This window comes from Struthio camelus, chromosome 1 (assembly GCF_040807025.1).
Source record: "Struthio camelus isolate bStrCam1 chromosome 1, bStrCam1.hap1, whole genome shotgun sequence".
Classification (NCBI taxonomy): Eukaryota; Metazoa; Chordata; class Aves; order Struthioniformes; family Struthionidae; genus Struthio; species Struthio camelus.
Window position 1 is genome coordinate 200,896,598 of NC_090942.1, and position 14,664 is coordinate 200,911,261.

Consider the following 14,664-nt stretch of genomic DNA (forward strand, 5'->3'; position numbering starts at 1 on the left):
GGAGTTGAGGTTTTTAAGTAAAACTAATTTGATGGGCCTTGTACTGTGAACGTTAGAAACAATCTGAAAAAAACAAATAAGAGAAGAAGTCTGGCTTGCCTTCATGAAAGATTCCTGTTAGTTGAGGGAAGCTGCAATTTCTTGAGAGTAGGCAGCAATGGCTACACAAATCTGTCTTTATTATTCAGGCAGTCAGTGTTTGCCAGTAATAAAATCTTCTCTCAGTCTACCTGCTTGTAGATAAATTATATAGAGTTTATGGTCAGGAGCAGAAAGGGAAAATATAAATCTTCCAAGTTTCTTTTCACCTCAGAAAACCTTTCATTAATGAATTTGCTACGCTAAAGTTACTTTAGGACAAAAATTGATGTCATCAAACTGAAGGAGGCCTTCTGCTGCTTATAGTTAACAATCTTAAGTGCTGTTTAAGTATTGCAGCAGTGTGTTGTAAGGTCCATAATTTACCTACTTGAGTGCATGCTATTACATGTACAATACTCACCCTACAGAAGAAGCATCATCTTCCTTTCCCTCACTCTTTGCCATATGCAGAATACTAGCCCAAAACTGGAGGATCTCACTTTGCTTACAATTTTGCAGTAAAGTCTGAGTATTTCCTAGGAACTAAAACAAAACAATAAACACTCATGGGTTAATATTTTTATAGACTACTTTTGAAGAACTCTAAAACTGCAAGTCATGCAAACTCACAAAGGAATACGGCGATTTCATTAACAAATATGGTGGTTTGGGGGTTTGTTTTGCTTTATCACATCTGGCTTTAGTTAACGGGCTGAGATACTTTTGCCACGTTTGTAACTCAAGACAGCTAAATCCTTTACTGTCACGTCTGTGTGGTAAATTTGAACTGTGGGTGACTAGGAAAGGGTCTTACTGTTATGTTTACTCCAGCTTGTTTATAGTTTTCCATAGGTACTTCAAATTTAGACCACTCTTGTGAATCTGATTACATCACACTGTTGTGCCCAAGAAAAAAGTATGCTGAACTCAAGAGTGCCTGACCGTTGGCTAGCACAGGTGCCGGCAGCAGCTTTGCAGGAACCACAGGGTCAATAGCGCAGGTAGGGGCAGCTCCTGTCTTTATGTGGGTGGCTGCCCTTGAAACCTCCTTCTGGGAAGCAAAGATTCAACCTTGAGCCCAAGGGCTTTCTTCTCAAACAAGTTCAGAGTCCCACATCTAGGATCTGATAATGGTTAATTAAATGGTGCAATATTTCCATTGTATACTGCCAAACTAGATAGGGAGAAAGTGTCCTGATTGCAATTTGGCTTCTTCAGTTGCTTTTGGACATAGAGAGACAACCCAGAAAGGACTCACTCTTGAAATTGGAAATTATGACAGTTAAAACAGATTTCTGCTGCTTTTTGCTGAGTGACTATCCAAAATGTCATCTAAAAATGCTCATCAGTGGTGTCCAACTAGGCCAACCGCCACAGTTCAGAGCACAGTGGGGACCAAGGGTAGCACTGAGCACGAGGGTGGTCGCTTCTCCGTGGCAGCTGCTGCAGGCAGCTGAGGGAGTGTGCCAGGTCCTGCTGCCCTGCAGCTACAGCTGCACCTCCAGCAATGAAGGAGCTGTGCTGTGAAGGAGTGCTGGGAGAGGTTGGCTCTACCTTATCTTTTCAAATCCTCTTTGCGATTGGCAGTGAATCCTTCCTGTTCTTCGATGGGCGCTGTGACAGGCTCTGTTCACACGTGAGCAGCCTTCAGCATCTAAATATGCAGGTAACAAGTCATTTCTCCAAGGTGCTCGTGCCAGGCTATGCTCTCTAAGGCATCCACTCATGTGGCTGTGTTGTGTTGCAAGCCACAGAGAGGTGGAAGTTCCTGATAACCAAAGAATAAAAAGCATTTCTCTAGTCTGGAAAATTGGAGAGTTGGGGAGGACCTGGCCTGAGGACCTGGCCATGTGGAGAAAGGAACTGAAATAGGCAAAGACTCATAGCTCAATAAAGTAGACAGAGCATAGAAGAGAACGTAGAAAACCAGGGCTGATCAGGACTCAGGATCATGTCCAGCTTTGCCAGCTCCAGAACAGTAACAGCTATATCTGCTGCCATTTTTTGTGCATATAGCTCTAAAAAAAAATGTTTAAAATTATGAAAGGTGAGATTTTGCCTGATTACCAGACTCCATTTCCATTGTTAACTGTCCAGATTCTTAGAAATCATTTCCTAATTTCTGTCCTTAATCCCTGTGCTGCAGCTTAGATCCATTACGTCTTGTCTTCTCTGCAGCTGACATGGGGAGGAGAGAAGACAAAGGCCCACAGGAAGGTGGGAGGGAGCCAAGCTGTGGAAAGGCTGGAAGGGAGGAAGGCTCCCAAGCACTAAACCTGTGATTCTCAAAAATGAAGTGAGATCTGAGCTGGTGCCTTCAGCCCAAAGTGCAAACAGGTAGGGGATTGCAGTCTGGAAGTGGAATCACAAGGAGGAATGCTTGTGACCTGCTGCACTAAACCCAGCTGAAAGTATATGATCAGAGAAGTGCAACTGTGACTCAGGGGTGAGAGCTCAGGAGCGAACCAGGAATTTATCTAAGCAAGTAGCTTCTCAATGAACTGACGTGCAAAAATAGAGTTTACAACAAGTGGAAACATGGACAGGCAAAAAAGAAGGAGAATAAAAACATTTCTCATGTACTCTGGATTGAAATCAGAAAGGTTGAAGCCCAGCTGGAGCTAAGACTGGCTAGGGACAAAGAGAAACATGAAGGGACTTTACAGGTATCTTAGTAGCAAAAGTAAACGCATAGAAATTGTGGGTCTGCTAATGAATGGGGGAGAAGACCTACCGACAAGTGATAAGCAAAAGACCGAAGTAGTCAATGCCTTTTTTGCATCAATCTTCAACAGCAAAGCCTACCCGCGTACCTTCGCATGTGCCAGCATGTTCTGGGAAGGAGAGGGACAACCAACGGGAGGAACAACAAATTAGGGACTACCTAAGAAACTGTAGGTATTCAGATCCATGTGACCAGATGAGATTCACCTGCGGGTGCAAAAAGAGCTTATTGATGTGACTGCATGGCTGGTATCTATCATCAGCAGAAACTCATGGTGATCAGGGACAGCTCTGACAACTGGAAAGTCTCTTGCAGCATTTTCATGCAAAAGCTGAGCAAATATGGACTAGATGAACAAACTGTTTGACGGACTGAAAATTAGCTGGACCATTAGGTTGAAGAGGATCAATCAGTGTTGTGATGGCCATCTGGCAGCCAGTAACGAGCGGAGTACCCCAGGGAATGACACTGGATATGATATTGTTCAATATTTTCATCATTCACCGGAATGATGACACAGAGGACACCTTCAGCAAATTTGCAAATGGTAATAGATTAGAAGCAATGGCTGATGCACCAAATGGTAGAGCTTCGATCAAGAGGGACCTTGAGAAACTTTAGACCTGGGTCAACAGAAACCCCACACAGTTCAACAGGAGAAGTCCAGAACTATGCACCTGGGGTAAACTAATCTCATACCTTGGTATAGCCTGGGATCCTACTGGCTAAGTAGCAGCCGTGCTGAAAAGCACCTGGGGTTTTCATGGAAACCAGGTTTAATACAAGACGTCAAAGTATTACACTGGGCCATAGACTGGCCTGCATTAGGAGCAGCATGACCAACAGACTAAGGGCAGTTATTCCCCTCTGTTCAGCATCAGTGGGGCCTCCCCAGGAATATTGTCTCCCGTGTTGAGCTCACAGTTCAAGAGGATATTGAGAAACTGGAGAAGGTCCACAGGAGTGCTCCCAAGATGGTCATGGTCTAGAGCACGTGATCTGCAAGGACAGGCCAAAGGTGTGATTCGTCTGGCAAAGAGGAGGCTTAGCGGTGATCTGATACTGGCCTAAAACTACTTCAAAGGGAATCACAAAGACAGTGGAGCCAAAGTCTCCACACTAGCTGCAAGCTATGAACAAAAGCCCGATCCCTCCTGGAGCGAACAGGTTTTTCTATACAGGTGTTTAAAGGAGGGTCATGGAATGAGTGTCTGCTGGACCTCTGACCATCCGCTCCACGGATAGCTCACTGCCGAGCTCTGCTTTGGGCTGCCCCAGCCAGTTCCCTCCAAGCCCATGCCTAGGCACCACTCTTGGAATAGCTCATTTCACAGGCTGTCCCCAAAAGGCAGCATGAACAAGACTGCACTAGGTCACTCCCACTGCACAGTCCCTTAACAGCCCCCATCAGGCTTTGCACTCTCCAGCACCTCCACAAGCTTCATTCCACACAGACATGCAATGCAAAGCCTGTTTCACATTATAACATATCATCTCAAAGGCTCAGACACAGCCCTCATATCATTTTGGGTACTTTGAACTGGAAAAAAAAAAAAAAAGTGGGAAAAAAATTGTTTTTAGGGACCTGAGAATCATAGAGGGCCCAGAAGGGATGGAGGGCTGAATGCTGTTCAGACCTGGCTAATCTAGAGGGAGTTAGCTTTTAAGCAGTGTAGGTACAGGTCAGTCCACTCGGTCTTGGGACTAGGATTTAGTCACTAGCTCTCTTTTAGGTGGCAGTATAGACTGATGATTCCTAGCGAAAGCTTTGTGACAGTGAGTCGCATCCTCCACCTCAGCTCCATATTAACAGGACGTTGAAGAGCAGGGAGGGCACAAACTGCCAAAGGTGGACTGTACCATGGTATCCTCCACTCAAGCATCTTTTGTAAGAAGCTTTTATAATCATTAGGATTCCTTTATAAAAAGGTGGTTCCCTTGAAGTTTTGTTCCTACAGGAAGGCAGCTCAGAGAAACGTGTCTATGCAGCAAGGTATGGATCCAGGCAACAGAGATGAGAAATGACCATTTGGGCCTGTACTTACCTCTGCTTCTCTTCTGCTGTGTCCCCAAGGGGATGGAGCCATGAAAGTGCCAGTTTCCTCCAGTGTGAAGGACATTTCTTTCCCCTTAATATGCAAGAGGGAGACACAGACGGCAAGAAAGGGCTGCTCATTGCCCAAACTAAACTAACTCAGTTCTGCTTCAGATCTTGCTTATATTTTATCAGTTTCATATCTGAACATCTCCTTAGCAAAGGAAAATTGACTATAATGTCCTTTAAGCAAGCTTGTTCAGAAATCCCTGTAACAATCAGAAGACAGAGAAAACAGTTCATTGCATCTGATGCCTAAGTTCTTGGAATTTTAGCTATATTAAGCAAAACCTCTCTTTGTTCATGCATATTAGCCTAACTGCATGCATATTTATTGTCCGCTGTTCTTCAGTATCTAGGCAAAATCCAAAAGAGGCAGTTTCACTACTGAGATGGGATTTTTGCATAAGAAATTGGACATTTTTACATCAGACTAATAACGCCGTTCCATTATTCAAAGCTAGAGCTAAAATTAGCAGGTACCTCAACAACCAGATGCATATTTTGTCGTCAAGGTACATGCATGAATTAGCACAGGCCTCTGCCTCATATTAATAGCCCTTTAATCTAGATGGGCTCTTCTATGCCGAGATTATTGACATGAGATGGGCACACAATACTCAGGCTACCTTTTATGTCTGTATCTCTCTATTTAAATACAAAAGTGACTCGAGGAGTCATGCTTCATCTGCATCCATTTTCTGTGTGTTAGAAAACTACCTCCAAACTGGACATGTTATATACCCCTTTAACAGGAAATCAGTTCTGCACTTGCTGCTACCCGTTTAAAGGATGACGCAGCCAAACCCATGGGAAGTGTGCAGACTAGCACCTGCTTGCGTCACCTCCCGAAGCTCCACTGCTTTCTTGAGGCCTTCCTTAAAATGATACAGACTCTTTTGCCCTTTGGGTGGCCAGAGCCACTAACACAGCACAGGTGTTGTCGCTCACCCTCATATTGTAAATAAAAGGGAAAAGTCTTTTTTCCCAATGTGCAACAACCACAAAACAGTCCATTAATAGCTCTTTTAATAGACCATACACGAGCAGCAATTGGGTAGGGAGAAAAATCACCTCTTGACCAATGCTGTCCTTTGAGCACCCTTAATTTGCAGGGACATAAACATTTGCATTTGGGATGCACTAAGCACTATGAAGAATCCACTATACTCAAATAAGCTCTCTTTTTAAGCTTATATATGCTGAGAAATGAAGGGGTAAAAAAATAATGGTTCTGGTATAAAAGCCTCCATGCTCCCTTCTACCTGCACTGATGGAGCAGCTACCTCACATCTAAACCCTGGGCCAGCTTTTCCCCAAATGAAATCAGAGGGAGGTTGGAGGAAGGACAGCTGCTCCAAAGATGCTGCAGAACAAAGAGATCTTTGTAAATCTTTGCCCTGGACCGCAGCCCCATGTGCTCATGGCGGGATGGCGCAGCTCCGAGGGGGTCTGCCAGAGACGGGGCCCAGGGAGGGGGACACGTGCTCAGCAAAGGAATAGGCGCAGCCCTCGTGGGATGCTGGAAATGGCTGGATGTGCCTCGTTCTCTTCCTTGGCAATAGAGGCAGCAGAAGCCAGATGCTGTTACCTACATTACAGATGTCTCAGTTTAGATGAAGTGAATCCCACCTCCGAAGCTGGATGCTGAGCGGGCCACAGAGTCAGGCAATTTCAGCGCAGGCAGGAAGCGTTAACCCTTGCTTGTCGGCAGAGAGCAGGGAGAGGCAGCAGAGCAGCTCCCAAGAGATGGGAGGCTGCAGGGGGAGGCAGCTGCCCCCATCACAGGGTCAGAGCATCACGGGTGGCCCCCAACCTGCCCCTTCCTAGCAGCTGAGTGCAACCCCTCTGCAATCCAGCTAAACAAAATCTTCTTTTTTTTTTTTTTCCTGCTCACATCAGCCTAATTACATCCATGTTCATCATCTGCTGTTGTATTACAGTAGGCAACACCTAGTCCACGGCCTTAAATCCTGGGGGGGGGGGGGGGGGGGCACCAATGCAACACTGCTATTGCTGCGATTTCTTTGTGATCTCTGCACTCCTTGGGCTTTGCCAGTTCTGTCTCCTAGGATGAAAGATACCTTAGATTTTCGTAGCGTTAAAAGAAACAGTATCCATGGCAAGTCTCCTTGTTGAGGGCAGTTCGGATCAAGCCATGTTTCTAAAGGCTCCTGGAAGGGTTCAGGACTGCAAGTCCCAGACAAAAGGTGTATTGATTTGCCTGCACTGAGGTCTGTTAGCACGAGGAGGAGGAAGTTTCTCCTACAGGGACGGAGTCCATCATTCACCTCCCTGCCCCAGTTGGTGGGGAGAGTCTAGTTCCCTCTTCCCAGTGCTGTGCTGAGAAACAGTGTTTGCTGATAGTGGCTTTCCATCCCAAAGGGGAAAATTACTATGAAATGATTACAAGGACCATTTGAAACCTGAGAAGAGGATGTTTTTAGTAATGGGAAAAGAGCCAAATACCTTAGAAGAGAAATATTCCAGCTTTAAGAATTAATTACCACTTCCCAGTAGTGCAGGCTGAACTATTAAATAACCTTGCGCAATTTCCTGGCCAGATATATTTTAATGCGAATGTCATGCACAGATCAAGAGAGCAATATAGTTCTCTGAACCGCGACCCTGCGAGCCTGCCCACACGGGCAGTTCCTTTTGCTCAGGCACGCACCCAGCAAAGGCCAGAGTACTCCGCACATGACTAAAGCAGCTGCCTATTCAGAGCCACTCACAGCATGAGGGCCTCTGGCAGATGATTTCCCATACGGAAAGCTATTTTCGGTCAAGGAAGAAGAACATGGATAGCAAACAACCAAGTGTGTTTCTAAAAACCACAACTGTAACATCTATGGAGCTCTATAATTATTATGCAAATTGTACCACGTTGCTTTTCAGTTATCACTGAAACGTCACAGGTCAGTGGAATGGGTGCTTGATATCTATATCCTAATCTTTCTCTTAGTTGTGCGGGAAGAGAGTATACAACTGGTTATGCTCCAAAATACACACTGGCATAACAAGTCACGATCTGTGCTTACACATCTGATCCTACTTCTTTTGGTCAAGAACACCAAGCAATGAATAGTAAGAAAACCTCTTAAATCAACTACCTAGAGATCTTTTTTGTGAGAAAAAATGTTCTTTCTCCTTATTAGGCATGGGGAAAGAGGAGAGCAGCAGGAGAGTGAGGCAGAGAATCAATGCATGGGGTTTTTGGAAGTCTGAATTGTCACTAGGTATCCAAAACCAAAGTTGAGCTGATGTCCTGAGAGCCCTGCTCTAATTCATAGTAAGCTTTTCAGGTGTCTCACTCTGAAGGAGGATTGAATAGTCCTCTAGAGCAGTGATACAGCAACAGCATCATCCCTAGAAGTTTTGCTCTCTGGAAAGGACAAATGTCTTCAAGCCTCGGGGTTTAGGAGAGAGGATATCCTGCTCTCTTGCCGGTGTGAGTCTGGTAGAAGTTGGCAGGAGCCAGTGGTAATGTGCTAGTGCAAAAGCTGCTGCAAAAGGACAGCTTTCCCTAAAGGACTTTGTTCTGAACCTATTCAGACCTTCCTAACGTTGCCCAGCCAGAGCGGGAAGCATAGGGAAAACCCTTACAGCATTTCGAAGAAAATGTTCTTGGCACTATCTAGGGAGCTGTGGCTCCTGAGCCAAGACGCAGGGAGCAGGTTGATGGCAGCTATTTTAAAATTCATGAAGTCTTAAAGCATTACTGGATGATTTCAGTTCTGAGAGATAACTAGACAAAATAGCCCAACAGGGGAAGGATGCTGATGTAGGAAGAGCCATAATAGTGTGTGATGTCACACACGTCCCTGCTTCTGAAATCCCACTCATCCTTCTTATCTGGGGAAATTGCTGCGATTGTGTTTCATAGCGGAGGTAGTGGGAGGAAGGAGACAGACATGCATTTTCCTCTGATCAAAGAGAAAGGCCAAGCCATGCCCCACTCATGCTCAGGAAGCCTCCCTGGCCTCCAAGTGCGGGGGTGGCTTTGAAACTGGTGATGGCAAGTATTTGGCAGGGAGGGTGTGAGTGGTTGTGACCCAGGTAAAACAGCTTTGAATTTCCCTGTTAGCACCGGAGAGGCAGCTTTCCTTCCCAGCATGCTGTGCACCCCGTCTCACGCTCACCCGGCACCGAAGGAAACGCCAGGTTAAAATAAGCCTGCGGCCAGTCGTCTTGCTCTGCGCTTGGTCGGTCCGTTCAGGGCTGCGTGGTCTGAGTAGTTCTGGGTGCCAGTAAATCTGTGTCAGCTCACTCTGACACCTGGCCTAAATGCCCAAATTGAGGACAAGTTTCCTGGGGTAAAATGTATACCTGCACCCAAAAGAGTGATCCAGAGATGCCCCAACTCAGCTACAGCCTTACATGAAAGGCCTCTAAAAGCAGCTGGCCCTCCTTCACAGCTTTGCGGTTGCTTTGGGCACAGGAACGTGTGTCCTGCCAAACCCGGTGGGAGGTAAAGCTCAGATTCCTTCTACTATGTCCACGGCGGGGCCTCATCCTGCTCCTGGAGCACTCCTGGGCCAGCCTGACTGCAATATCCCAGCCGTGGGGGGCGTGCAAGGGGGATGGGGGTGCTTGTACCTCCTGCCTCAGGTGCTGAAAGCAGGTGCCTAGATAACAAGATCTTCAGGGTCTCCCAGAAGAAGCGAGGGGAGACGGGGAAGGGCGCCACACTGCAGCCCCACAGCCAGCGAAGCCGGGTGCTGCCCAGAGCATCGCCCCATCCAGCCACCGCCGAGCAGCCCTCCGGGCACTTTGCCAGCACACGGTGCTGCACGACTCCTCCATGGGCAGGACAGAGGGGTGCCAGGAGGAGCCAGAAGCAGGGGAAAGGCAGAAACTCCATAAAACAGCTTGATCAGGACAGAAAACATAACTTGGAGCCAGACCTGAAGTTTCCATCTGCACCAAAGCAGGGCCCTGAGCTCCTGTTTCCCTTGGGGGACCAGGCCCCAGGGGTCAGGCATTGCCTCACACTGTTTTATCTGGCCTTTGCTAACTGCCAGGAGATACAGAGAGGTCCAGTACATGTTCCCACCCTTTTAGTGTATTTTATACACATCTGTGAGCTGAATACCTTCAGCAACCTGCCGGGTGAAACTCTACTGAACGTGCGAATCAACTTTCGTCATCGCAAGGAACCTGGAATACGCATGCTGCAGACTGTATTTTACCGAGCTACTTCCCAGAGATAAAAGCTACAGTTAAAAAAAAAAAAAATCAAAATCATATCACAGTGGTATCTTCTCTTAAAAACAATTTGTTATCCCTGATTGCAGTACAATTAAATGATGGATAAATAACCCCCTTCTGATTTTTCAAACCCCTTTGATTTTCAGCCCTTTTAAACTTCCCCATGACTGCATAGCCCATGTAATAAGTTTGAGTCTGCTAAGAATGTACTTGTTTTCCTTAACTGCATTTCGCCTGCTCCCCTCAAGCCCCTGAGCCCACAGACCTGGACCTTAAGCAAAGAGTCGCACAGTGAAGAAATCTTTCAGATGAATCTCAAACAGGACTTTGATTCGCACGAGTCATCACCGTGCTTTTGCACATCCCCTAATAAAATTTCAGATTTTTTGACCCAGTTTGCAGTCCCAGTTTCAAACATGGGAGTGAGCTTCTGCTCCTCCAGGTCTTGAGCTGTGCCTCTTCAGCTTTCACCATCCCCTTGGTAGGGCAGCACAGGCTCTTTAAAAAGGAGAGGTACCAATACTGTGCCTGGACTCAGGTTGTGCATTTGGCCCTGGATGGCAGAGAGGGCTTGTGGCATCCACTACCACCCAGAGCTGGCATAGGCCTCTGATGCTCCCTCACACAGCAACTTTGCTAGCTTGCTCAGGCCCACTTCCCATGACCACCACCACCACGACTTTCATCCACAAATCAGGAGTGGAGACGGCCCACAGTGCTTGAAGTCAAAGGAGACTGAAATGGCAGATACTGGCACAGAACAGCAATCTCCCTGCAGCACATACCTCAGAGGCATATTTGGTAAGTGCAAAACACATTCCATGTTTAGACATCTAGCAAGCAGTTATTAAAACCATTCTAGCATGGCATGCAGCTTACATGAAGTAAGTGTTCCATGTCTCTGAATAGCTACAAAATTGCACTGGGGAAAATAAAAATATGATTCCTTTTAACTGCAGCTATTTTCTGTTAACAGAACCTACGCATCAGTCCCTCCTATCATACATCTCCCGAGATAGCGACAGCAGTCCCACGCACATCACCGTTATAGATTGCTGAGCACTTTGGCCCACGATGATTTGCAGGAGAAACCCAATCCTCAGGTTAAAAGCACTGAGCTCAAGAGATTAATTTGGTGGGATAGATCTATAAAGCAGGCAGCACAACTCATCAAAAGTTGGAATTAACGTGTAGCAGCTTATCACTCAGGTAGTTACAAATACAAGCAAAACAGGAGTCTTTGAAGGAAGAGAGAGAGACCCTATTATAAGCAGAATTCTTACAGCCAGGTTCATTTTTTCATGTTTAATGATGCTTTTTTTCCTCCATATAAAGCTTTCCATGCAAGGCTTTCCAAGTATTTTATAAAGGCAGGTGAGTATTACATCATCATCCCAATTTTACAAGTAGGAAACAGGCCCAAGAACAAAAGTAGTTTGAACAAACTAAAACAGCAAATCCCAGACCAAAACAGAAACAGAGTCAAAGTCTCATAGCAAATTCCCCTTCTCTAACCACCAGAGATTTTTACTTGGTTGCTATGCAGCATTCTTTTTATTTTGTGTAAAAAAATAAAAATAAAAATCAAACTAAAGCAAATGGCAAAAAATTGCAAACTTCAACATACTTACTTTCACATCGCTGGCATTAGTACAAAAATAAAGATTTTCATTAACTGGTTTACAAAAATAAAAAGTCTATTGAGTCACACAGGATCTCATCAGTGGGGTTTATTTGACTTTGGAAGATAAAGCCTGTTTGAAACGTCTTTTTAGATCTTGCATGTTGGGAGATTTGGGCCGAGGGATGATGGATGACCGTCTCTTGTCCGTGCTGCTGCTGTGGTGTAGTTTGCTGACCTCCTTGCAAAGATACTGGAAAACATCGCAGACACCGTGGCAGTTCTCACTCGTGGAAATTTCTAAAAACAGGCTGCCCAGTTCATTCGCCAGCTGTAGTCCGTCTTTTGTCTGTACTTGCCTGGCATGGAGAAGGTCTGCTTTGTTTCCCACAATTATGACGGGAGTCCTGGCGTCTGGATGGACCTTGCGGATGTGTTGATAGAGAGGTCGAATCGACTCATAGCTACTGTAGTCTGTGATGGAGTAGACCAAGAGGAAGCCCTCTGCCCACTTTGCGCATCTAGATAAAGCATCCAGCGCCTGCACAGGGTCCTCTTGCACCTGCAATATGACAGAGAGGGAAAATTTCACATTGGGTCGTGAAAATATAAGGCTTGCATCATAGACAGCACTGTTTAAACAGGTCCAAAGAGAAATGTGAGTTCAGTGTTAGGAGATGTTAACCCTGGCTGTTTCCCTTTTAGGGAACTTAGGCTCAAAAGCTGAGCCCTTAAGTGGTAAAGAAGAACTGGTTTAATTTAAGCAATCACACCAAAAATTTGGGACTTCTAATGCTTGTTCTTGAATCACTTGGTTAAGCGTGCTGCAGTTCACTGCAGTTCAACTTTTTTTATTCTCAGTACTTCACACAGTTAAGGACAGCTCAGGGCTTTCTCAGGAAAAGAGGTCGACAGCAGAACCTGCCACAAAGTTCACAATCCTGTATAATCGACAGGGTTTTGAGTTAATTTTTATTTTTTAAAAATAGATACCTCTGACCGGTTAAATGCAAACCGCATCAACTGCTTCACAGCACGTCCTCCTCACAGTCAAACGCCTGCTCGTGCAAGTCCTCGGCAGCGGCAGCCGAACGCCCCCCGGGCGCCGGTCCTCGGCCCCTGGCCGCGCCCGGCGAAGCAGCCGCGGGGTTTTACCGCTGCCCGCGGGATGGCGGCGGCCGAGCGAGGGACGCTCCCGTACCTGAACACAGCCCGGCGTGTCCTGGATCTGCACGGCCACTTGCTCTCCTTCGAGATGCACCAGCCGGGAGTAGAGGTTACCTGGCAGACACGGGGCGGCGATGAAAACCTGCGGCCGCACCGGCCGGGCTCCCCCCGCCGCCCCCGGCGGCCTCACCTGTGTTGGGCTCGTAGTCCCCGATGAAACGCTTGGTCAGGAACCGCACGATCAGCGCTGCAAGACAGAGCGGCCGCGTTAGGGGCAGGGACACCCTCCCGCCGGGACACCCGGCCGGCGCCCCGCACTCACCGCTCTTGCCGACGCCGCGGGCGCCCAGCACGGCCAGGCGGACCTCGGCGCGGGGCGGCCCCGGGGCGCACTCCGCGATGGGCGCCAGCAGGAAGGGCTGCGACATGCTGGGCAGGCGCATCGGGGGCTCGGCTCGGCTCGGCTCGGCTCGGCTCGGCTCGGCTCGGCTCGGCTCGGCGGCGCCCGGCGGCCGCCGCACGCGGCTTTTAAAGGCTCCGCCGGCAGCGGCGTTGCGCGCACGCTGCTGCCGCCCCCACGGGGCTGCGCCGCCTGCGGGGCGGCTCCGCGGCCGCCCCAGCCCAGGGCCGAGGCAGCCAAGCGTTGTCCCCAGCAGCTGGGAGAGCCCTGCCCGCCGCTGGCTCACGAGGGAGCCACGTACGAGGAAGGGGGGACCGGACGGGAGGGGAGAAAAATACCGCTGCCAGCCGTGGGTGGGGGAAGGCCTCTTCTCTGTGCATCTGCCCCATATTGCCCTCGCGTTGCTGGTGCAATTACACGCACACCGCTTCACCGCACAGAAAGTTTCAATTCGGCTACATTGCTAAAAAAAGGAAGCCGAGAGCGAGGACATACTGCGTGCCACCACCGGGAACCAGCACCTGCTTTACTTGTTCTGCCCACAGTGAGTTTCTTAAGTCACAAAAGGAAAAGAAGGGGAAAACGATTTTTTTTTCATCTCAGACTATTTTGTTTGTCATATATGGGTTCATCCCTCTGTTGTCCTTGTTGAAACCCAAGCTTGCACATCAAGTAAAAGTGGTCCACTCCACTCGGATTTGGAATGGTCCACTTGGCCTTGAGGTTTGACTTAGGCCCTTTTGTTTTTTAAAGTGAAACAAAGTTTTAGAAAAGAAAGGTGCTCCATCATGGGGGCTTAATTTAGTAGCTGCAAACAATTGTGTTTGTGCTTCAACCTTTTTGTGTGAACGGTTGCCTTGGCTTCTGTAAAATTGCTGCTGCAGCATGCTGCTTTGCAAGCATGTAAGCATTTACAAGATCAAAGAATTCCTTAAAGGGCTGTCTTTTAAATGTTGTTACAGAGATAACACAAGCCAGTGGGAAACAACATGGAGGATTTCAGTAACACGGTATTTGAAAGGAGTTTGACCAGGAGGGCCAACCGTCAGTGTCCAAATCCCAAGCAGGGTTTGTGGTTTTGTTGTCCGGCACCGCAGGGAAGCCAACTCCGCGCCAGCCAGGCTGCGTGGACCTGGGCATGAAGGGCACTCGGGAGGTGCGTGGTGGGTACTGAGCTGCTAGGATGGGGCTTAAATTCACCTGCCCTCTTCCCTACCCTTGGTCTGGACTTGCAGCTGGCTGTTTCCAGGCATTTCCACTACCTACCTGTGAAGAAGAAGGGTTCAGGTCAGCTGGCTAAATTTAGGTTGCTGAGGGTCGACTGGGCTGTGCTGAGTGGGCTCTGGCTGCTGGCTACATGGATC

The 14,664-nt window shown here is 47.6% G+C and overlaps 1 protein-coding gene across 1 annotated transcript; it reads right to left on the reverse strand.

Moving 5' to 3' along the window:
• Positions 1-11,402: 11,402 nt before the first annotated feature.
• RASL11A (RAS like family 11 member A) lies at positions 11,403-13,555 on the reverse strand. The gene is made up of 4 exons (XM_068930182.1): positions 13,223-13,555; positions 13,091-13,147; positions 12,935-13,014; positions 11,403-12,295 (listed from the first exon to the last, which is right to left on the reverse strand). Exons 1-4 carry the CDS (start codon positions 13,341-13,343, stop codon positions 11,843-11,845), a joined length of 711 nt encoding a protein of 236 aa, XP_068786283.1. The 5' UTR covers positions 13,344-13,555; the 3' UTR covers positions 11,403-11,842.
• Between the last annotated feature and the right edge of the window lie 1,109 nt (positions 13,556-14,664).